At 43.0% G+C, this 25,757-nt stretch overlaps 1 protein-coding gene across 1 annotated transcript; it reads right to left on the reverse strand.

The window, feature by feature from the left end:
* Nucleotides 1-74: 74 nt before the first annotated feature.
* Nucleotides 75-25,182, reverse strand: LOC143298774 (autophagy-related protein 13-like). Its single transcript, XM_076611726.1, has 7 exons — nucleotides 25,049-25,182; nucleotides 21,747-21,935; nucleotides 18,846-18,970; nucleotides 17,154-17,390; nucleotides 7,738-7,992; nucleotides 6,353-6,671; nucleotides 75-3,720 (listed from the first exon to the last, which is right to left on the reverse strand). The coding sequence occupies exons 1-7, from the start codon at nucleotides 25,175-25,177 to the stop codon at nucleotides 3,490-3,492; spliced, it is 1,485 nt and encodes a 494-aa protein (XP_076467841.1). The 5' UTR covers nucleotides 25,178-25,182; the 3' UTR covers nucleotides 75-3,489.
* Nucleotides 25,183-25,757: the final 575 nt, after the last annotated feature.

Here is a 25,757-nt window from a genome sequence, read left to right on the forward strand (position 1 = left end):
CACACACATATTATATATATATATATATATATATATATATGTGTGTGTGTGTGTGTATATATATATATATATATGTGTGTGTGTGTGTGTGTGCATGTGCGCAATACTAGAAACACCCACTAAAATAACGGGGTCCTCAATTTCAGCTTAAGTTATAACTTCCTTTGCATGTGTCACTTGGTGGAATTTTTTAGTTTTAGTGAGTTTGGAAACATATTTGTTCATCAAAATAATGTATTGTTTATCACCATTTATATTTTCCTGAATTTTCAAACAATTTACTTTGTCTGTGGTTTTGGCAAAAATGGCGACAAAAAGTGGGACATGGTTTGGGTTGACTTAATCAGAGCAAGCAATACAATAATGATTTAAGAGTATTCTGCTCGTAAATAAATAGGTAATGCCACTAACAGCAAACTATTGCAAAACACTATGCAGCAGGATGATTTTGACGCATCCAAAAATACAGTGGTTGTACGTTTTGTTAATTTCCACTGACACCACCTGCACTGCACACTGCCCTTAAGACACAGAATTGCTTCAATTGAATCAAAAGTAGCTCAAATGCATCTCAGGGGATTGATCTTCCTGCTCACAATTCACTTTTTGGAAACTTGGATCCGAATGCAGGTTCCAGTTCCGCTGAAATTGTTTCAAGCATGGTAGGTTCTGCTTCCATGTGATACACAACCCATCCTCCTTGCCCAGCAACTAAAGTAACACGGCTGGGTTCCGAACTCTGAATCGACAGTGTGTGGGAACACCCACAACGTGAACATGACAAAAACCACATGGCCCCTGCAGGCTAAAACACCAGCTACACATTGGCTGAACTGTCTCCATCCGACACTGTGAAACACACACATCTGCTCAAATTTTCCTTCTTTCTGCCTCTGATGCTTGGTGTTTATGTGCGGGAAGCAAATAAAGGAAATAACACAATTTTCTTTTTGTTGTTATTTACAACAGCTGTGTTTTACTGGATAAAAACTCAGTAAAATAATAAATAATATTTGATTCTCTCAAACTGCGATCACTTCAACAGTTAACAGAGATTGAAAGAGGACTTAAAACCGTACAAAGCATATTGGTCCCATGAAAATGCTTGCATTAAGTAAGTCAAGGCAAATTCATCTGAAGAAAAGAAATGGGCTTACAGAGAGAAGACTAGGCTGAGGGTGCAAAGATGCCATGCAGAACAGATGGAACAAAGAGAAATAAAACCCCACAGCCTGTTTTTATAAGAGATAAGGAGTCCTGACACATTTGAAAAAAAACAAAACATGGAGACAGCAAGAATCAAGACAGGCAGAAACTGTAAATCAAAAAGAAAGAGAAACAATGAATGCTTGCAGAAAGAAAAAAATATATCAAGAAAAGTAGCACAACCAGCAGGCCATTGGTCAACAAAAACAAAAGAGTGCAGTCCAAAGAAAAGGAACAATGCCAACAGTCCTTGATGAACTTTATCATCATCCTCATGATCCACTTCAACATAAGTGCAAGCATGCAGCTCACTAAACATTGAGAAAAGATGTGCACAGAGCAAACAAATCCTGCAAAAGGACAGCAGCAGGAAAGCTGAGGTGCTGAGTGGATGGTGAACAAAAAACTAACCATTAAACTCCAAACAGAAACTAGGGACCACGTGACAGTCAGCCCAGATCAAACAAAAAACTCAACATTGAACTCCAAACAGAAACTTGGGACCACATGACAGTCAGCCCAGATCAAACAGAAAACTATTTCTTGTTCAGCAACTTCATAACTGATGTGGATGCCATCAAAAAGTAAATGGGTAAAGAAAACTTGAAGAAGAAAAAAATCCTGCACTTGCTGTTGGGATGAAGAAGTACTCTTGGCATAGGGATCAAACTGCTGAAAAGAACCAGTGAGGTGTCTTGACCTTTCTCAGCTTAACACCAGAAAGAAAAAGAAGGATGCCTTTGGTGAAGACATCCAACAAAGGGTTGATGAGTCAACAGGTGACCAGGTTTATCAAGATCACTAACAGATGCAAGAGGAGAAAAAAAAACCACGACATGTCTGATCAGCCGAAAAAGTGGAGTGGTTGAGCAAATGTGCATTCCTTTTTTTCTAATTTCTTCATGGAAGAAAATCTTGGCATCCAACTCACCACTCAAGTGCATTGTTTGCAATGATAAGTCCAGTGTATGTCATGCTATAAACTTCCTTGAGAAGAGACTGCTTGTGTGAATTCTGCACCAACATTGATTTGACATTGAAGGCTATCCAGCTGTTTGCAGCATCACGCAGGCAGTATGAACTCACGTTTGTATACAAATACGACCTCTCACATGCAACAATTTTCCCAAACGATGAAATTTTCACTTCACCTTATGACAGAATAATCAAAACATTTAATCAGAGGGGGGGTTGTGTGTGTGTGCATGTGTGTGTGTGTGTGTGTGTGTGTGTGTGTGTTTGTGTTGCAGATTCTACTGTCAGAAGCTTGTGAGACGCTAGTAAAGTTTTTGCAAGACAGGGTTGGGTACTTCTGCTTTACATTAATTTCAGACACTGATGACACCAAACACTGACAAAATGGGCACCATATTTTCAGTGAGCACATCAAGAATTGATAAACTCATTTTCTTCCATGTTTATTTTAGCAACCCGAGACTTAACTGATTGAAAGGATGGATTAAAAAAGTAAGTGCATTGCCACTTGCATGCATCACTGTGTGACATCCTACAAATTAAAATCTGTATTCAAGAAATTCTGGAGCCCAGCTGACTTGAATAAGCTGGTTAAAATCCAGCAAACTTACTGGGGGCACTTACAGAAGGAAACTGACCTGCACTTTTAAGTTCTACAAAATATAATCAACAGTGTTTGAAAACATATGTTAGTGAAAACTCATTGAAATCTAATAACTTTCATGGATCGACAGCATCCAAGTGTCAAAACAGTGATTTATTCCAATGCTGCTTTATGGAATACAAGATTATTTAATACTTGGATTCCACTTAACGCACACAACATTTCTCAATTACATAAATATGACTACACCCAAGTGCTAATCATTATCATGGAAAGAAAGCTTTTAATACTTGAACTAAAACATATCAAGAGCTTTTCCATTGTATGTGAAAAATTGTCAAGCCACAATACTGAGCAAGTTACCATCTCCACCCACATAGGAGCTTACATTCAAAGCATGAAATAGTTTTTCTTCTCAGGTTTAATATGAGACCCAAAAGTGTTTCCAGTACTGTACATGTGCACACACACACACACACATCTAGACACACACACGCACTTGCTCAATAATGGGCACACATACACACACACATTCACTCACCTGGAACCCTCCACCACAAACAAACCTTCTGCACCGCACACTCATCCGCATCCACACATACAAATCATCTCTCCAAAACACACACACACGCGCTCCATGACCCCCCCCCACTCCCCTCCCCCGACGTCCCCGCCACACACCCCCCCCTGCACCACACCCCCAACTAATCACTGTCACTGTCATCCTTGGGCCTGCCGAGGGACTTGACAAACTTGTCAAAGTGGGGCTGCAGAGCGGCGTAGCGGTCGATCTGCTCCTTGACGTCCTTGAGGAAGTCCTCTGTGCGCACTGTGGTTTGCTCCATCATGGACAGCTGGGCCATGGGCGCCAGCTGCATCTGGTGGAAGAACTGGCCCAGGTCCATGGCCGGCCCTGCCTCCCGGAACGGAGACTCCTGGAACACACACACACACACACGGTTTTCAAGTACAATCTCAAGGTTCCTATTCTTCTTCTCTCCCAACTCTGTGATGAGGAACTGTTCACCAGATTCCTCAAGCTCTGTTGGCTGTGTGTCAAAGCTTCAGTCACTGCAATTAGAGTGTCCATTCTGCAATGTTGTCATGTCTTTTTTTTTCTGTCTTCTTCTCGGTCTCCCTCCTTCTTAAGGGTGAGGACCGGATGCTAATAAGCTTGTTACCTGTTAATCTATCAATAACTAATAATAATAATAATAATAATGTACATTTATATTCCGCCCTTTCTCTCTAAGAACTCAGAGCGCTTTACATGAAGAAAAATCAGACAGATTACATAAATTATTCATAACCACTCTTTCTCGCCCCCACTCTCCCTTTCCCACTTTTCAAGCATCCAAAGCTGACATGGGTGGTGTCAGAGAACAAGGAAGCTGAGAGTGCTTACAGATAGGTTTTAAAAAGATGATTTTTTATTGATGAGCGAAAAGCAGACATAGAATCAGACGCACGGATATGATGAGGAAGGTTGTTTTAGATGTGAGGAGCAGCAAAGAAGAAAGAACATTCACCTTAGATTCTTGTACTGACATGAGGAAGTTTCAAAAGGTAACCTTGATAATAAAGATTTTGTCTTGTCTTGTCCCTCATCAGTTACTTGGAGGGTTATTTTGGCAAGGCCATTTGATCTTGTTTCTTGGGGTTCACATGAGTTTTTAATAACAAATTTTAAAACTTCTGAAAAACCCCAAATATCAAAAATAAAAAACCACAGCATCAGGAACCAAGATGAAAGGTACTTACTTTGAGAGCTACCTTTTGCCCCTGGAATGAACCATTGTTATCGATTGGAAAGATCCTTCTAGGATCAGTTTTAACAATTTGATAACTGTGCTTTGTTGTTCACCATGGACAGATATTCTGGGGTGGGGGATGGGGCTTCAGAAAAGAGAGCCAAAATTAAAAACATTTTACAAACCTGGATCATTGAAAGAATTAATACATACAAAAAGGCATGTATTTTTTCTGTTTTTTTTTGTTTTACAAATTAACTGAATATCTTAAAAACCTGTACAAACTGTACAGGTCTCTTGAACACAAAACATCATGGTATTCATATAGTACATGTCACTTAAAGAATAGGTTTTTTTTTAAACTGTGAACTGTTCTTATATATGTGTGTGAAATGCTCTTAGATATGTCAATGTAATTTCACATAATCTCGTTGAATACTTAAACATGTAATGTCTCTTTAACCTCTTGACTGCGCTGCTGATGTACGGCGTACATCATGAAATGTCGCTCACCAATGCTGCATTGACTTATGTCGTACGTCATGTTACAATGTTCTATGTTTCAAGTCCCGCATTACAGAAAATACAGTCTGCTAACCATTAACTTAGCTCCCCTGAGAGCTCTTTATCTCCTGAGTTCCATAAGCTAAAAATATTCACCTCATTGTCATATTTATGGTGAAAGTTTTGCAAATTTGTACGAAGCTCAAGTTGTGTTTGCAAAGCCATGGCTGAACACAGACGAACCCCAACACTTGCACAAATACTGGAAGAAATCTTTCACGATGGAAATAGTCGAGATGAAGATTGTGGACTGAATGAGACAGAACTGTGTGAAGTTGCTGCTGAAGATACCGATTTTGACATGGATGGGGGTGGGAGGTGGGACTGCTTGACGAAAATGAACACAGACAAGCTCAGCTGAGGAATCTACTTCCAGTAGGTTATCAGCCATAGCTACTTTCATTTTCTCTGCGTATGTGGGTAGCAGTTTGCAAAGGACAGGAATCAGACCCCTGATACAGTCTGCACTAGTGGGTCATGGTAAAGTATGTGTACTTAATTTAAAAGGGCTGTCCTTGGGAAAAATTATGTAGGAAAAATCCACTTTGATACTTAAGGAAAATACAATTCAAGGTGAAAAAAAGGTGACCCTGCACTACTGTGATGACACACTCTCCCCAGGGAGTGCAGCCTAAATTACACACTCCTTATTCCTTTCCTCAGGGTGGATCTCTATCACATTCACTTTATATTTAGCATCATGTGTCATTTGGTTTCAATTCAGTAAGATGGTGTACTGGCAAGGCTGAAGCATGTGGATGGTTCTATTCAGTGTGATTGTATTTATTGTGATCAAGTGTGTTGTCAAATGATAGTTGTGTTGATTGTCACAGGTGGCACTATGTGGCAGTCAGAATCTAATTTTAAGACACAGGGCACATACAGCCGATAAGACATAGTGGCAAGATCTGATTAAAAAGAAAACTGTTGTACCTTACAAGCCGGAAATTACGGTACATATCGTGTGGGTGGTTTAATGCTCGTGGTAATGCGTTTTGATTGGTCTTATAACAGACTGTTTCAACAAAACATTCAGTTTCTATGTTAGATTAAGAAACTGATCTCATAATACCAATATTAACATTAGCAGTAAGGTGAATTCAAGAAAATAAGAAACTTGAAGGAAAAAAATTTTTTAAAAAGAAGAAGAAAAGACAGAGGAAGAAAAAAAGAAAACACAGAAATCATACCCCCCGCACCCCCCAAAAACTACCAACACAATTCCAACCCCATGCAGATAGAGAACACTCACCAGCATGACAAAGCTGTCGTCACTGGGACTGTTGCTCCTCTCCCCCTCTTCCTCCCCCTCCTCAGCGCCACTGTCATCATCGTCATCGCTCTTCTCCTTGGACTTGGCCTCCACCTCCTCTTTCTTCTTCCCTCTCTCCCCCTCCTTCTCCTCCTCCTGGCAGGAAATGTCGGATGTGTCATCGTCCACGCTGGACTCTGTCTCCGACAGGCCAGCCATGAGGGTGGCGAAAGGCACTTCCTCTGCTTTTTCCGAAGGGACAGGCTGAACGCCCACATCCATGAAGACACTCCGCACAGGAACAGGTTCCATCTGAGGGCTGCCCGACACATGCATGCACACATCTCTCACTGCTTGCCTTTTAAAAAAAACTTTTGTTAAAAGCTTTCACCATTTTTGGAACACGTTCAATCTCAGGACTGCACAACCCATGCATGCATATGTATATATACATATCATTTCTCGCTTTTTTGCAATCTTTGGGAACAAATTCAATCTCAGGACTGCCCAACACAATCATCACTCATCTGAAACTGTAGCTCCGCTTCTCTCACTCTCTCTCCATTATCTTTGTTATCTTTGTTGTAATTTTGAGCACAATGATGCATACAGTTCCTATTAAATCTAAGCTCACTTTACTACACTGCTACCACTGTCAACATCATATTTCTTATCATATGTATTATAAACATGCAGATTGCTTTTAATAATATATGTTTTTCTTCCCTTTTGAAGTGTTCAAGATTTTAAAATTGTTCAGTATTACATGTAACTTATAGCATAAAAAAAACCCTCATCATGAAAATGACAAAGAGAGAGAGAAATTTTAGAGAAGACAGACATAAATACCAAAGGAGACAGAGATAAATACTCGACAAGAAAGATGAAGAGATAAACACAGTTAGAGAAAACAGACACAGACAAACAGAGGAAAGAGACAATCAACAAGAAAACAACAACAACAGACTCCAGCTTCAGCCTCACGACGGGCGCAACAGCCGAGTGGTAAAGCGATGGACTGTCAATCTGAGGGTCCCAGGTTCGAATCACGGTGACGGCACCTGGTGGGTAAAGGGTGGAGATTTTTACGATCTCCCAGGTCAACATATGTGCAGACCTGCTAGTGCCTGAATCCCTTTCGTGTGTATATGCAAGCAAAAGATCAAATACGCACGTTAAAGATTCTGTAATCCATGTCAGCGTTCGGTGGGTTATGGAAACAAGAACATACCCAGCATGCACACCCCCGAAAACGGAGTATGGCTGCCTACATGGCGGGATAAAAACGGTCATACACGTAAAGGCCCACTCGTGTACACACGAGTGAACGTGGGAGTTGCAGCCCATGAACGCAGAAGAAGAAGAAGAAGAAGAAGAAGCCTCACGATTTCTTTGCCGTTTCTTTCCTCTTCTTCTTCTTCTTCTCTTTCCCACTGGTGGCGTCTGCTTTCTCCTCCAACCCGTCAATGCTGTCTGTGAGCGTGGCGCTGGCCTCGTTGATCTGGGGGAGGGGGGCCAGGGGAGGGGGTGGGGACAGGCTGCACACAGTGCCCTCTGGTGGACTGGTGGAGAAGGTGGAATTGAAGGTGTCCTGCTTCTCCTGGCTGTCCAGGTACCGCAGGTCCTCCACGGACGTGGGGCTGCCACAGCCAGCACACAGTGACACACATCATCCTTCACACACATCGTCAATGACACACATGACGTACATGACCAATGAGACATGACAGACATGATCAATGACAGACATGGTAGACATGATCAATGATAGACATGACCTTTCTTGAATACATTATCTGTATCCGTAAGGGTCAGGTCAGGTCATTAGATCTGCTACTGGTAACCTGTAATCCAGTACAACCTGTTCAGGGTCGGGTTGCCGGCGACTAAACCGGCACTCCCACCGCTCCCTTCCAGGACTGGTGAGGCGGGTGGCTAGACACCGTTATGGAATTAAAAACGAGATCCATAAAAGGGGCGTCGGCTCAGGAGAGCCACGGACGGCCATCTAGCTCCACCGTGCTGTGTGCATGCCACATGCAGTTGGCCCCCAGGGTGTGTCTACCCATGCATGCGAAGTCTGGATCCGGCAGAATCTGCGGAAGAAACCTTTTGGTTCAACGGAGAGGAAGGTGGTTACAGCAACGCACTGTGAAGTGCAGAGAGCAAGATGAGACACCGAAAGGGTATCTTGGTCATACACTGCATCCGTGCTCATCCTCCAGTCGTCTCGACTTAGTCTTGCCACTGGAAATTGGTGGACCCGACAAGAGAGTGAGGTCGATGTTGCGCAACTCCTCTTCACTTAAAACAAATTCATCGTGCAAGTCATCAGTCACCCTTAATGACCTTTCATCCTTCATCATTTCATCACCCCCAAGTCCTGTGGCGACAGGCGAGCGACAAACGACAGGTGTGGGTACACTGGCAGTTGCAGCCGCAGACCTGCACGCAGGCGGCTCAGGCCATAGGGTCATTCTTTGTCGACAGGAGCAGCGATGGAGCTCGGCAGCCGTCTGAGCAGCCCTCTTTAGGAATGCACTGCTCACCTCCCTGGCATGAGGAAGGGGCTAGAAAAGGTGCCCTAAAAATTGCCTGCTCCATATCACCCTGGCCAGCATACCGCAGCTGGCGGGTACCCTACATCAGCGGTCGAAACAAAGAGAAAGAAAAGAAAAAAACAAGGATCGTTCCTCTCACCAATGGTGCTTGGAACATAAGGACTCTCCTGGACAGAGATAACGCGGACAGACCCCAAAGGAGAACGGCACTAGTTGCATCCGAACTCGCCAGATACAACACTGACATCGCAGCCTTGAGTGAGACTCGGCTTGCAGGCGAAGGCGAGCTCTGTGAACGGGGATCTGGTTACACCTTCTTCTGGAGTGGACAAGGAAGTGAAGAGCGACGTGAGGCTGGCGTTGGTTTTGCAGTAAAACCAGCACTTGTCAGCAAGCTAGCTGGAATCCCAAAGGGAGTCAACGATAGGCTTATGACCATGAAACTCCACTGGCATCTCGCCAGAAGCACCTCACCATTGTCAGTGCCTACGCCCCAACCATGACCAACCCGGATGAAGTGAAGGCGAAGTTCTACGAGGACCTTCACTCTGTCATTGCTGCTATCCCTAAAGGAGACAAGCTCATCATTCTTGGGGACTTCAATGCTAGAGTTGGCTCTGACTACATCTCCTGGGATGGAGTGATTGGAAAGCACGGCGTGGGCCACTGCAACCCAAATAGATTGCTTTTGCTTCAGACCTGTGCAGAGCACGAACTGCTGATAACCAACACAGTTTTCTGCCTCCCTACCCGTAACAGGACGTCATGGATGCACCCTCGCTCAAAGCATTGGCATCGCATGGATTATGTCATCGTCAGGAAAAGGGATAGGCAAGATGTACGTGTAACAAAGACCATGTGCGGCGCCGAGTGTTGGACAGACCATCGCCTTGTAGTCTCGAAGCTGAATATTCAAATCCAGCCCAAGAGACGCCCCCAAGGCCAGAAGGCTCCAAAACGGCTCAACATCCCTAAGCTGAAAAACATCACCATCAAACAGTCCTTTGTGGAGCTGCTGGAAGATCGTCTGGAATCCGCCTCTCTGGACAACCAGAATGTGGAGTCTGACTGGAGGACCCTGCGTGAGCTGATCTATAGTACAACTTCAGAGACCCTGGGACCCATGACCAGAAAGCACAAAGACTGGTTTGATGAAAACTGTGATGAAATCAAGCAGCTTCTGGATGAGAAACGCCGTCTGCATCAAGCCTACCTGAGCAACCCAAAGTCCACATCAAAAAAGGATGCGTACAATCATCAATGCCATCCGCAGGACTGTTCAGCAAAAGTTACGCCTGATGCAGGATAAGTGGCTGAGTGACAAAGCTGATGAGATCCAGGGATATGCTGACCACGGCGGCACAAGGCAGCCCATTTAGTTTTGGCGCGAAGTGGAGGGGAGAGGGATGAACAGCAAGCGAGCGCGAGACGTTGGAAAGGTGATAGCCTGGACAGACAGGCAGGCAGTATATGGGGCAGCGCTCTGCCGCACCACTAACTTCGCGCTATTCTCAGTGGAGCGCATGTTACACGGGCAGTGTGTACAGCTGTGAACAGCTTCGCTGCTGCTGATAAACTGTCAGAAACAGGGTTATGTGCTTTTAAAAAATAATACTCTGTGTCAGAATGCAACAAGAAGGGCGCTATGGGTGTGAATGGATGTGTGATTCTCTGACAAATTTAACGATACCAAACATGAGTAGGTTTAATTTCCTACAGGCAGTGTACAAGCGGTACAAAACTTAGCGAGCACACGAACATTCTGTTCAAACTGAGGAACACACACGAAATGTAGTTCAAATTCAACTCCGTGTTGTGTGTGTATATCACTTTAGTTCGAGATAAAACATCATGATATACATGCATGTCTCCACAATACAACTGGAAGGAAAATATAGCTGATACTGTTACCTAGAGGTGGCAGACCACCCCGGAATTAGTGTCAGCTCCACTGAGAACTGCTGCCAGCCACCTAAGTTTCACACTTCTCTCAACATCACGGGAAGAGAGACAGACAGACAGATATGCAGGGACAGACATACTGAGAAACAGAGGAACGTGTACGGAGAGAGAAAGGGGAGAGGCACAGAGAGAGAGGGAGAGAGAGAGACGCACAGAGAGAGAGAGAGAGAGAGAGAGACGCACACAGACAGGGGGAGAGAGATTTTCGCCGACTGGATGTTTTGCGTGTCAGTATGTGTGCCTTTGCTTGCAACATGCATTTGGTCATTCTAAAAGATACACCTTGACGATACCATGCTTTTAGTAAACAATCACAATGTAACGTACTGACATGCACATGTAAGTTCTAAATAATAAAATACATTCCTACCTGAACTTATAAATCCGTATGAATCCTTGTTTGTAGTTGGTAATCCACTCAGTTGAAGTGTGACACTGACTAAACTCAAACATTTTTTCTTTTCTTGTTTTTTCCTTACAATGTGTGTGTGCAGGAGGGAGGGATTCAGGGTGGCTGAAAATTTCTTTATTCTTTACTTTTTGATTTGTGCCGTGGTTCTCCTGCTTGGGGTACGACTTGCTGAAGCATGGGGGAGACAATAGTCATGTGCTCTTGCATGATGACACGTAGTTTGTCATCTTGTGACTGCATCCCTAATACTTTCTTTTAGAGTGAATTGACGACTGCGTGTGTTGCCTCCCCCACTTGTTCCCCGTGTAGTGCCAGGCCAAAACCGTGAGAATAAATGAATGGAATGCAGTGATTTTCTAGGATGTGTTGCTTGGGAATGATGCGTGTTTGTGGGAATTGTTGGCGGAAGAAAGACATGTACTGTTTGATGTCACTATCCAGTGTGTCAACGTCACTGTCTGTCAAGGGTCTTTGATGTGAGATGTTTAGTGAATGCGTGAGAACAGCATGTTTAGTGTTTTAAACTTCTGGGAAATGTTCCTAGCTCTGAGGTTTATGTCCGCGTCTTGAGTCAGTTCACCTGTTTTCTTGACTACACTGTCACTGATGTGTTCTATTGTTTCTGGCTTGAGATATTTGTGACAGTGGTTTCCAATGAATGATGCTCTGTGGTATGCCTGTCTGTGTATTTTATGCTGTTGAAGTACAGCACCTAAGTGTTGTGTGACAGGGCCAGCCAGGTGTGGAAGGTCAAGCTGTGTCTTGAGATATTCAATGTCTGCATCTTTTTCTTCTACCATATCTGCTAGCTCACGTTGCTGTTTTTGGAAATCACTGAGTGGTGTGCTGTCTCCTTCAGGCTCGTTAAATACAATCCTAGTTTCTAGCAATCTCTTTTCTTCTTCAGCACTTTGGATCTGACTCAGCTTGTCTACAAACTCAGAAAAGGCTGAGTCGCTGTCTATCTGTTTTCCCTGGCTGGTTACTGACTCTCATATCTTTTTGTCAAGAGAATGACACTCCCCCTCCAGCAGGTCATGGTGTTTTCTGACCACTCCCAGAAGAATGTGCAGGTATGGGGGAGCCACTTGGCTAAGTTCTATGTCAACAATAGGCTCCCTGACTACATTGTTGTGCAGGTTGGCGATTTTCTGCTTGGAGTGTTTGTATTTGCTGTTGTCTGTCTTGATGCCCTGTAATGTGCGCTGTGTGATGTTGCCTTCATTGCTGTGAGGTGGATTTTGTGTTTGTGATTTGGATGCTGTGCAGTATAAACATGGGTGTGTCCCCTGAGCACCTGACAGTCCATACAGTTTGAGGAGAAAGTCATAGTCCCCAAACAAGGTCACTTTGACTCTCTTGTTTCGCCATGTCATTGACTGTAGAGCAGCTAACTGTTCTTTGTAGGGTTCTAAGATTTTTCTCAAATTGTCTGGACTGTCCTTGCAGTCTACAATGGCCAGGAGACACATGCTGTGTTTTGAGTTGGGGTTGGTGAGATTTGCAATTTGAAGCATGAGTTTGAATGTCCCCCCTCCATGGTCCCCTCCAATTTTTACCCATATCTCATCCTGCGGTATTCTATCATCATGCCATGTCAACTTGTTTTCTCTGTTGTACTGGTCTAATAAGTTTTCTACCATCTTTGGAATGTCTTTGATTTTTCCTACTGTTGTTTCCTCCTCTGTTTGTCTTCCCTCTTTATCAACAAAGATGAGTTTTGTCTTTTCTATTTCTACCTCCCCAAACATTGCTTCTTTCTGCACCTCCCTCTCCTTCCTTTCCCCTTCATGTTCCACACCAATACTGGCATAAAACCTCTTTTGTATCCTGTGTTGTGCCCAGCTTAACCCCATGGCAGCTCTCAGTGCAGACCCTTGTTTTTTGGTCACTTTCACTGGGCCACATCCAGCAGCTTGCAGTATCTGTTGTCTGTGGCTCTGGGCCGATCTTTTGATTTCTGACCCCTGCTGTTTTACTATGGCTTCTTTACTTTCCCTGAGATGTGCTTTCTAATTTTTTGCATAATTTGAGACCGTTTTTTCTTCAGAGGAGATGATGCTATGGCAGATGATTTGCGGGGTTGTGTGACTTTTTTCAACACTATTGGCTGACCTCCAGTTTTGCATCTGACTGTTGATTTGTCTCCTGACTTAAACATTTTCCTATGTGTTAGTTGTGTGTATAACTTTTCTTCTTCTTCAGTGAGAGATTTATTGAGATCCTCATCCTCTGAGTCAACATACACCGTCTTACGTTTCAATTGTGCGATGGGTGATATAGCTGCGTCAGTGACAGGTGTTTTGGGTGTGATTGGAGATGTGTTTGTGCACAGCGTTCTTGTTTTTTTGACTGGTGTTGATGTGGACTGACAAAATGACGTTGACACACTGTCGTTGGTATCTAAGCAGCGGTCAGACGGATCAAAACTGTCATCTGTGCATTTTTTTACGGGTGCTGATCGTCTTTTTTTCGGACGACCAGACTGACTTTTTGAGTGATGAAAAGAGCATGTTGTGCACTGATCCAAAGATAGATCTGGATCGAAAGTTGTCCAGATTTCTGACATTCTGTCAATGTCAAGTGCAACATTTTCATTTGCAGTTTTGAACTGAGAATTTCCAAGAGTATGTTTCATTTTTATCAGTTTTTTGTAGCACTTGATACAAATGCATGTGGGATGTTTGCCCTCTTCATCATTCAAAACATCTAGACTGAAAAAACGAAACAGTTCAGAAGAATACTTGGCACAAAGTCTTGCATTTAACCCCTTGTCTTTAACTCTTCTGAGAACCCGCTCACCACACACACGACACATATAATCCAAACATCTCAAGTGTTCACTGAAGGTGTGTTGTCCAGTCAGCAAAGCTGCCGCTACCGCACCAGATTCCATTTTTGTCGGCACTCACACACACGCACTTAGGTCAAATAACTGGATGTAACACAAAAACGCGGACAGTATCTGGTAAATCACGCGACACACTTAAAGTTCACATTCACTGGAATCATGCACACAAAAATGACAGCAAACAAAAGTGACTGTGCATGAATATGATGAAATGAAAATCACTTATTAAACAATACACCTTTCTCTGCTGGAAACATAGCACAAAGAGCGCGGCGCGCGCTCCCCTTCCCCCCCCCCCCCCCATCCCAGTGGAATCTAGGTCAGCAGCAGTGCTCCTGACCGCTCACTGAACTCTGGAACTAAATAGCTCTGCTGGAAGTTAAGTGGCAGAGCCGTGTGACAGGCACGATACGAAGAGGTTCTATGATGCCTTAAAAGAAGTCTACAGCCCCACATCCTCAGGATCATCCCCCCTCCTCAGTGCAGATGGGAATACCTTGATCACCAAGAAGGAGAAAAAACGCTGGGCTGAGCACTTCAACAGTGTCTAAAATCGCCCTTCCTCCATAAATGATGAAGCCATAGACCATCTCCCACAAGTCCCCATCAACGAAGCACTGGACGATCCGCCAACACTTCTTGAGACCCAGAAAGCAATCCGTCTGCTATCCAGTGGCAAAGCACCTGGCTCAGACTCCATACCAGCAGAGGTTCACAAGGATGGAGGCACTGTGCTGACTGAGAAGCTTCATCAGCTGTACTCACTCATGTGGAAAGAAGAGACGATCCCCCAGGATTTCAAAGATGCATCTATCATTCACTTGTACAAGCGAAAGGGGAACTGGCAAGCCTGTGATAACCATCGGGGCATTTCCTTGCTCTCCATCGCAGGCAAGATACTTGCCAGGATCCTACTAAACCGCCTCACAGCACACCTTGACAGAGGTCATTTGCCTGAGAGCCAATGTGGATTCTGAAAGAGCGCGGAGCCACCGACATGGTGTTTGCTGAAAGGCAGCTGCAAGAGAAATGTCAGGAGCAAAATGCTGATTTGTTCTCCACCTATGTCAACCTCACTAAGGCCTTCGACACCGTGAGTAGAGAGGGACTGTGGAAGATCATGGCCAAGTACAGATGCCCTCGGAAATTTATTTCCTTGGTCAGCCAATTCCATGAAGGCATGCAGGCTTGAGTCCAGGACAATGGCGAAACATCTGCTCTTTTTGCTGTCACAAATGGTGTCAAGCAAGGCTGCGTCCTGGCTCCAACGCTGTTCAGTCTCATGTTCTCTGCAATGCTTACTGATGCCTTCAGAGATGGCGATGTTGGAATCGGCCTAAAGTAAAGAACAGATGGCAAGCTGTTTAACCTCAGAAGGCTTCAAGCAAAAACGAAGGTCATGACAGACATCATCAGAGACTTTTTGTTTGCTGATGATTGTGCCCTCAACTCTGGATCTGAAGCTGACATGCAACTCAGCGTCGACAAGTTTGCCACTGCCAGCAGGAACTTCGGCCTTACCATCAGCACGAGGAAAACTGAAGTTCTCCATCAGCCAGCCCCAGGGAAACCCTACATTGAGCCCAACATCACAATCAACGGTCAGAGACTCAGTGCGGTGGAGCGGTTCACATACCTTGGCAGCACACTGTCACGAAATGCGACCATCGACGATGAAGTGAACGTCAGGATTGCAAGAGCAAGCGCAACTTTTGGTAGACTCAATGCAAATGCCTGGAACAGAAGAGGCATTAGTCTTGAGACCAAGCTAAAGGTCTACAGAGCAGTAGTTCTCCCCACACTACTGTACACCTGCGAAACTTGGACAGTGTACCAACGACATGCCAAGAAGCTGAACCACTTCCACACAACATGCCTCAGGAAGCTACTGAACATCAAGTGGCAAGACAGGACCCCAGACACAGAGGTGCTCGCAAAAGCCACTCTTCCCAGCATCTTCACCATCCTGATGCAGTCCCAGCTTCGCTGGGCTAGACACGTGGCGCGCATGCCAGACCATCGGCTGCCCAAAAGGCTCTTCTATGGTGAGCTGCAACAAGGGAAGAGATCACACGGAGGTCAGAAGAAGCGCTTCAGAGATACTCTGAAAGTCTCTCTGAAAGCGTTTGGTATCAACCCTGACTCCTGGGAGGAATCTGCAGTGGACCGTGACAAATGGCGCGCTGCTGTGCACAAAGGCACCATGTTGTGCGAGGCCAACAGGACTGCTGCAGCTGTTCAAAAGAGGCAGGCCAGAAAGTCACGGGCAAACAAGCTCCCTGACAATGATATGCCTGTCTTTGTCTGCCCCAACTGTCAGCGAACATTTCGTGCGCAGATTGGACTATTCAGCCATCTGCGCATTCACAGAAAGATTCATGAGCATCCTCCCCCCCACCCCACCACCACCCTCCCCCCATCCCCCAGCTGGATGACAACGATGGTCATCATCGATCTCGATGGACACACCACCACCATCTGTATCCGTATCCCCAAAATAAGACAGATGGGCTGGGTTACATTAGTGATCTTAGTAGTGACTAAGTATGTCTATAAGTCTATGGAATTAGTGCAGACTTCAGAAAATTCTTAACACTTAGCAAGCTAAGTGCTGCTATGATTGCTCATGCAACCTAGATGTGCTGTTATGTCTTTCACTAATGCTATGACTAGTCACCTCATGCTTAAGAATCCTGTTACAGAAATCTTGACTCCAATATCTTATTTATGCCACACACCATCACACACTATCTCCCATCCCACTCTGAAAAAAATCGGAAAAAGGATGCAATAGCCCACTGTAACTACAAATTAAAATATAAATCAAATGAAAATTACACACAATCTTATAAAACAAAACAGCAGCAGTTTACCACAATGCTGCACACAGTAACAACCAGTCAGCAATCCACATTCCTGGCAGTGAACAAACCATCAGTTTTGGCCAGGCTCTCTCTCTCACACACACACACACACACACACACACACACACACATGATCAACACTCTCACTCACTTTCTGAACTTCCTGTTGCAAGGCTTGGGTTCAGACACCTGGCCAAGGCTGGGCTCACTGAAATGGTCGATCTTGGGGAACAGCGGTATTCCAGACCTGGGCTGCTGGGGCATCTGGGGCTTGGTGGTGTAGGAGAACGTCACCTGGATCGTCCCCATCGGCGTGGCCACCGCCCCAATCCGCCGTGTCTGCACGTCCTCCATCAGGATACCCAGGTTCGGGGGCCCCACTTTATACCTGAAGGTCAAGACCCATTTTTTGCTGTTGTCATTTTGACAGTAACTTTTTTTTTTTTTCGCTTGAACAATTACCTGACTTAACCAGTTATTCTCAGTTCAACCAAGTGCAGTGCTTCCACACCAAAGGAATGTGTTTCCACTCTTACTTTATCACCACTTGGATCAAAGTCAAAGCCAAACCTTAGCCCAATGATGGAGGCATAGAATGAACTTCATATCAATGTCAACAGACAACAGGTTCTTTGTTCCACAGGTCACATAAAACACACAAGGAATGTGCTGCTCAGCAGAACATGACAAGATCACACATTTTGCAAGAATTAAACATTACAATCCAACATCTGAACATGCAGTAAAGAAAAATACCATGCACACACATGTGAGTGTGTATGTGCTTTACTGAAACCTGAGTCTTCTTCTTCTTCTTCCTCATTCGCCTCCCAGTAGATAAGCAGCCCGGTGTCCTCGATGAAGGCTGCCGTCCGTCGCAGCTCCTCCAGGGTGCCGCACAGTTTGGCTTCCACTGCTGTTGGTGTTGGCCAGTACTTCCTCCTGGATGCTGCATGTGTCCTACAGTTTGGAAGGATGTGGTCAGTTGTCACTGGTCCCTCACCACAAGGGCACTCTCCACTCTGTCCAATGCCAAATTGTGTGTGCATGTGGTGGAGCAGGCGGTTGTGTCCAGTCCTCAGGCGGAAGATCTTGACCTGTTCCCGTCGTTCCAGCAAATGGTATCTGTCTTCTGGGTTATATTTGGGGTGTTGGAAGCACCACTTTATTCCTTGCTGTGCCTTGATGATTGTCTTGATTTCATCGTAAGACACCAGTTTGTTGGCCTGCTCCATCTGTGCACCGTCTTTTGCCACAGTGTGCTGGTACCCCTTGTATTACCACTTTCTCTACTCTGGCACTCAGGGCAACAAGGGCTGAAGTGAGATGGTTCTGTTCTTTGCAGCGGGAGTTCTTGAGGGCTTGGAGTACGGAGAGAGTGTCTGAGAACACCACCATCTGCCCTGTTGTTCTTGTGGAGTTCTGCGAGACTTGTGGCTGCCTCACAGAGGGCTTCTCGCTCAGCTCGGAAGTTGGTGGAGTATTTTCCTGTTGGGATTGCAATATCTTCATCTCCGTCTTTGTATCGGAGGAAGATTCCAGCTCCACCATCCCTCATTGCTTCTGTGGCGGAGCCATCTGTAAAGACATGGGTCCAGTGAAACCTGAGTGAATGACACAGGAAACAAATGATGAGCACCCAAAGGCAGCGCTCAGTCGGCTCTAACAGATTGGAAGCCTGTTGTGCAAATGACCCCATCTTCATAAAGCACTTGGACCTTGGTCTTTGACCAAGTCAGGCACTATATAAGTATCCATACCATTCGTCATCATCAAGGCCACTGCATCTTGTTAACAGCCTTTTAGTCACCTATCAAAACCAAAGCCAAAACAGTGAACTTACTGATAGTGGATCTGGAAGTCGTCCTTCTTTTGGCGCTGAGCGAGGCGGTAGGCTGGCGCCACCCTTGAGACACAGATGATGGATTTCAGAGCTGAAGTCATCCGCCCATAAAGAGTGCTGGATACCTGAAGTCACACAAACTGATCAAGAGAAAAAGCTAACCATTGGTCAGAACAAAGTGGCAGAAAAAGCAATAGTAATTACCATAAAGGGGTCAATAACTAATGGTCAGAAAAAGTGGCAAAAAGAGCAACAGATCTATTACCATAATAATCCAGCCTGCAATGCGCAATACCGCATTAAGGCACACCCCCTGATTTTAAAGAAAGAAGTTATTTTGAACTTGTACAAGGCATACAAATCTGATAAGCTGCATCTGCCATAAAGTGAAAGTCCTCCACTTTGTCTCTGCCAACAGCAGATGGGTTTTTTTTCTGAGTAGTGACATCATCTTCAGAAAACTGGATTGGAATCCAACTTATTTTTGTCTGCTTTTGACTCGGATCTGTTACTCTGTCTACTCAGTTATCTGCTGCTTTCTTCATTTTACTTTGATTTTTTCCCAATTCTCCAGCATCCAGTCCAATGTACGTTGTTGTAAATTCATTAACTTGCCCCATCAGAATCCAGTCTGCTGACTCTGCTTTTCAGTCCCATCCACCATTTTGCTTTGAATTCTTTCGGAAAATGATCAGTTCACTTCCAATTTCTCAACATTCACCTATAAATTTATCCCAACTCAGATACTGTTCTTTCCTCATAGCCTAAGGGCGAACTGCTAACTCTAACTGCTATTGTTTTCAGTTGTCTTCTTCTTCTTTGTTCATGGGCTGCAACTCCCACGTTCACTAGTATGTACACGAGTGGGCTTTTATGTGTATGACTGTTTTTACCCCACCATGTAGGCAGCCACACTCCATTTTCAGGGGTGTGCACGCTGGGCATGTTCTTGTTTCCATAACCCACTGAACGCTGACATGGATTACAGGATCTTTAACGTGCGTATTTGATTTTCTGTTTGCGTATACACACAAAGGGGGTTCAGGCAAAAGCAGGTCTGCACACATTTTGACCTGGGAGATCAGAAAAAGCTCTACCCATTACCCACCAGGCGCTGTCACCAAGATTTGAAACCATGTGTAGTATAAGATTTGGTTTCAATTTGATTTGATGGTGAACATGAACCATGTTAAATCAAACAGTGGTAAGACTGTTCAAAGCATTGCTGTTCTGCGTGATCATGAGCATTTATTGTGATCCACAATGTTGTCCTCTACTGAGTCTGTTGTGTCAGAAGGCTCCACGTAATGGTCTGAATTTTGTTTTCATACACAGATAGGGCGCATACAACTGATAAGATACAGGGTTCAGTTTTTAGTATAAAAAAGCACAAAAAAAAGCAGTGCCTTGTACAAGTTATAGACAAAAAATATATGTATTCACATTAATTCAAAGGTATCAACAATGACTCATCAGAACAAAGTCACAGAAAGGGTGTTAGAATCTGTTTCACTATTTACAGTAAGGGAGCAAAAATCACTGGTCAGAACAAAGTGGCAGAAAGAGCGACAGATCTAGCTAGTACAGTATAAGGGGTTAAGGAATGGGGAAGCTGCAAAGCAATCTATTGTCAATGTATGGTCAATGAAACAAAAATGGACTTTTGCTCTTAATCTTAAGGGGATCAGTGGGCGGTTCTGTCAGAAATTCTGGTGTCATACAGACTGAAGCAGGAATACTTATTTGCCTCTGTTACAGGATTCATATTGAAATTAAGTGAACTTTTGATTTATATGGGGTGTGTAATAATGTCTACTCATATGCTGTGTTCATAACGCCACCCACACACAATGCTCACAGAAAGAGCAAGAAAAATTAAGTGCCTGCATAACAGACAGCACACAAAGAAACACACAGAAACAGAACTTGTCAGACAGTGCAAAGAAAGAAAAAGTGCATAACTTTCACAAACATTAGACGCTATGTTTTTCTGCCCTTCTTTTGTTTCAGATGTGTTTCAAATAATTCAATAACTCTAAATATCTTTTCTTTTCTTTCTTTTTTTTTTTAAAGCTATATTTCTACAAATGTGAAATGCAGAACTGCATACTGAATGTAAGATTCTGAGAATGATAAAAAAAGAAAAAGACGTTTCACTGAAAACTGTCACCATTGTGTGAGTGAAACTTAACTCATTCTACTCCAGGCATGAGTTAACTCATACCATGACTACTTATGCTGTGGACCAGGTACAAGTATTCCGGTACCAACACACTATCCTTGCTAAAATGTATCATTGCTTAGTTCAGTTGGCTGTATAAGCTGAACCATTTACAGATTCAGGAAGCATGAAAACAAAGCTTTGTCGGACCAATGAAATCAACAATTCTCCATCAATTTTCTGTCTAGAATTTTTCAGTTTTTTAGTAGAAACACCCAGTTGTTGTTTTTACAGCAGTGGTCTCATGTAGTACTGGTCCAGGGGAGTTCAAGAAGGCATGTAGCTGTGGGGCAAAATGAGTTAAGAAATACAGTCTTTGAGCGACTGGTTGCCTCACACGAGTCACAAGACAAAGATGGAGACAGGAGACATGACAGAAAAATAATCTGATCAACAAACTTCATTTCAGTACATGTATTCAGCAAATGTCAACGACTGCATATGCTCTGACCTCCTACACATATAGCACACACCAGCCAGTGTTCAGTTGATCTTCAACCAATATTCAAAGTCTTACAAACATGCATAAAATCTAACTGTCAGTGTAACTACAAAGTAAAAGCATGCCATACAGGAAACACTACAAAGCTGCTAAAATATTGGGGATAAAAACCAAAAAAACCAACAAAAAAAAAAAATATATATATATATATATATAACCCAGCCCCTCTCAATCTCACCTTGACATCAGGGTCACAATTATCAACATCTAGTGACAATGACCACACCTCCAGGAAGATGTATGCATTGTTCTCCTTTGTCTTCAGTGATATCTCCACGTTGACGGGCTGGGCTAACACAGGGCCTGAACCCAGTGTCTTTCTTGCCACCGCCGACAGTTCTGGAATGTCTGGAATGGGCAGGGTGAACTGAAACAACACAACAATTGCTTCCTGGATTCATGTCTGGCTGACTGATGCCAAATTATGTGAAATGATGCATGAATGAATGAAAAATACATGTGCAGAACAAGAATGATAAATACAATGAAAGACTAACAAACAATAAAGAGTGGTACCTCTCTCCATACGCAAGTTACACAACTCTGCTTTTACTTGGTCTTTCATAATAAATTTTACCTGTGTTTTAGCTGAATTGGTAGCATAAGCAGCATTGATTTGAAGTTGTGTACCTTGTGTACGGAGAGAGTTACCACTCTTTATTGCTTGTTAATCATTTACTCTCCCACTCATTCTTCTTTTACAATAAAAAAAGATTTCAGACTTAGTATGTGTAACAATTGAATATGAATGTGGCAATAATGGAAATAAAGTAACAATTGGAAATGGTAAGCAAAATGAAAGAAAACAGATTACTAACAAAATCATAATTTACATGAAATGAGGAAAAACAAAAAGACATGTCCAAAATAAGACTGGTGAACAAAGTTAATAAATACCACAAATTACAATCTATATCAAATGATGAAATAACAAAAATGTAATATTATGAAAAATGGACAAAAAAATATATATATTAAATCTGCCTATTCTAGAGTTACCAATATACCACACATTCATTTCTTTAAACATAATTTTTTTTATTTTTTTTTTTTATAATGCTTCAAGTTTGTCAAAAAGGTGTTACTGCATTTATATACCACTACACTACACTATACTATACTATATCTGCAAGGCACATGTTTAACAACAACATAATCCAATATGCTTGTCAGGCCTTGTGTGCAAGCTTCCTATCAAAGTGGATTTCTTTTTACATAATTTTGCCAGAAGACAACACTCTCCTTGCCATGGGTTCTTTTTCAGTGCACCAAGTGCATGCTGCACATGGGACCTTGGTTTATCATCCCATCTGAAAGATGCTCAGTTTGATTTTCCAGTCAAACTTGGCAGAAAGGGCAAGAGCAGGATTTGAACTCGCAGACTCTCTGCATTGGCAGCTGAGGATTTCAACCATTCTGTCTCATTCGTTCCTCAGACATACAGATTTTGACTAAAGAGACAATATCACAATCCTAGCTGCAATGACTGATACACAAACATTAGTAAATAGGTAAATAAACACAAAAAATCACAGAACTGAAGACATGGCTGTCCAGTGGACAACCAGTTCGTAGAATGTTACCACAATATCAGTGAACTTAGGACTGCACTGCACAACACAAGAGAAAAATGATGACTTGGATGGTAAAGACAGTGATGAGAAGAGAGCAGCAGTAAGCAGATAAATGGAGCACCAGCCAACACAGCTAAATGCTGCAAATGGGACCAACTGGTACTGACACTGGAAACAAAAACACAGGCGACACATGTCCAGCAGAGTGGAGCACACAGAACACAGAAACGTGGCCATCTGGAGGAAAAACAATCCTCTCTTGAGGGAACCAACAGAACAAAAAAGCCCCAAACCAAAACAGGAATGACTTTCCTCCAAGAAGGCTGTGGCCACAACAACAACAACAACACACACACAAAAAAAAGGCCTCGGAAAGTCCTACTGACAGGAGAAAGAGAGACTTGAAACTCTGCTCAGCAGTGACAGAAACACATGACAAAACTCCACAACTGGACAAGAAAAATGTAAAACCAAGAGTGAAACACACAAAATGCACAGACTAGTGAAAAGAATAAATGGGGAAGGGCACGCACAAAACAGAACTCTACACTTGATTGTCATGAGTTGTGTGACACACGGTATAAAACTTCTGTACATGTTAAGATGATGTAACTACAAGACTTCAAGAGACTCACATAAATATAAATATAATTACATAATGAATTATGAAATTTATATGATTTTATTTGATAACATGCAATATACAGATCTATAACATTAACATCATTATGCTAAATGATATGATATGACATATTATTTTATTAACTTGATATTAACATTTTAGCAGAACTGGACTTTCCCATCTTGACTTCTTTTGTGTGTGTTTGTTGTAACTTACATCATAAGTTGCATATTAGTTATTACTGTGGAGTAGCAAACACTGAAACAGCCTGTCACACTGACACACAGACCCTGGCAATATCCACATTTCTTCCCCTGTGTTCTTTCAATTCACTGTCGTTCCTAAGATGGAATAATCGTAGGTTTGTTTAAATAACATTGTAACACATACTCCACATTTCTTCCTGTCAATAGGCGTAAAGAAGGTCAGTCAAAAAAGTGGAGGGGAAGAAATGTAGAGTATATTACAATACTATTACCAATTTACAACTTTTCCATCTTATAAATGGAAATGTACAGGGGAACAAATGTGGATATTACCCAAATCCTTAGCACTGACTTGTCAGTTGTCATGAGCAACAAGATATATAACTCATTTATATTTCTTTATTTGCTATCTAAAAAATGTCATAATCTGATAATCACGTCATTGTTATTCTTCAGTTTTAGTTCTATCAAATCAAGGGAGCAAATTTATTCAATCTCTGATTTATTACTATTTTTAGTCTCACCATCTGACAAGTTACATGTACTACGATGTATAAAACTTTGCGGTTTTCCTTTGGTACAGAGGCCCTGACACTAGTAACAAACTATAGTTTTGTTCTGAACAAAAACATGCATCAACGAGATATAACAGCTATGATTTACTGAATGATTGGTCATTGAACTTTGATCTATTTATTACCGCAAACCACTAATTAAAAAATAGTGATCTACAGTCGCAGAAGTTTTATGAAACTTCATAGGTTCATGGCGAAAACTGAAAGCCTGGCTAGGGTTATTTCGGGACAATAATCCGCGAAAACGGAACAGAGACAGTAAAATTCCAAAAACAAATGCAGAATTGTTAATATATTAAGATTACGCTGTACTGTACTTCACTTCAGATTCTATCACCACATCTAACAGTAATGCGAAACCGATCAGGGTTCCGCAAAACCGAAAGAGGTTCCTTAATGTGTCGGTCTGTGGTCACCGACTTCTCGAGACAACCACTTCTTAATCATGACGATGGATGCAGATCAACAGATGTGGGTCGTGTCGTTGCAGTTAACATGCTCACCCATTCCAAACTTGAATTTTCCTTCACAGTGTATCTGCATTTTTCGCCCATCCGCGACTGAACAATAACTTGTAAACTCTTCAATACAAAATTGCGAGTATATTTATCAAGCTCGCTTTGCAACGCCATCTTTGTTGTTTATGTCACACAGCTGACAAGAAGAAAACAAGAGGGACTCTTTTTACCGGAAACTGGCAAAACACGTTTGTTTTAACTAAACATTGTTCAAAATGAGGAAGGGTAAGGTTCGGCAAAATAACTGCACTGAATATAAAATGAGAAAAATTGTTTATTCAGCGCGTCCAGAATAAGTTCATCATTTATTCCCAAGGCCTGACTAAGCGCGTTGGGTTACGCTGCTGGTCGTTAGGCATCTGCTCAGCAGATAGTGTGGTGTAGGGTATATAATATATATTATATTAATGGGATTTTGTCCGAACGCAGTGACGCCTCTTTGAGTTACTGATACTGATACTGATTATCACATCGTCTATTTGAACACTGACTGTGCGCACGAGCGCGTGTCAGTGACGGTGTGTGTGTGTGTGTGTGTGTGTGTGTGTGTGTGTGTGCCAGTGTGTGTGCCCACGGTGTGTGTGTGTGTGTGCGTGCCTGTGTCCCAATGTGTTCTTTCTTTAATTTTCACTTACGTCCCGTGTGTGTGTGTGTGTGTGTGTGTGTGTGTGTGTGTGTGTGTGTGTGTGTGTGT

Source organism: Babylonia areolata, chromosome 24 (genome assembly GCF_041734735.1).
Source record: "Babylonia areolata isolate BAREFJ2019XMU chromosome 24, ASM4173473v1, whole genome shotgun sequence".
Lineage (NCBI taxonomy): Eukaryota > Metazoa > Mollusca > Gastropoda > Neogastropoda > Buccinidae > Babylonia > Babylonia areolata.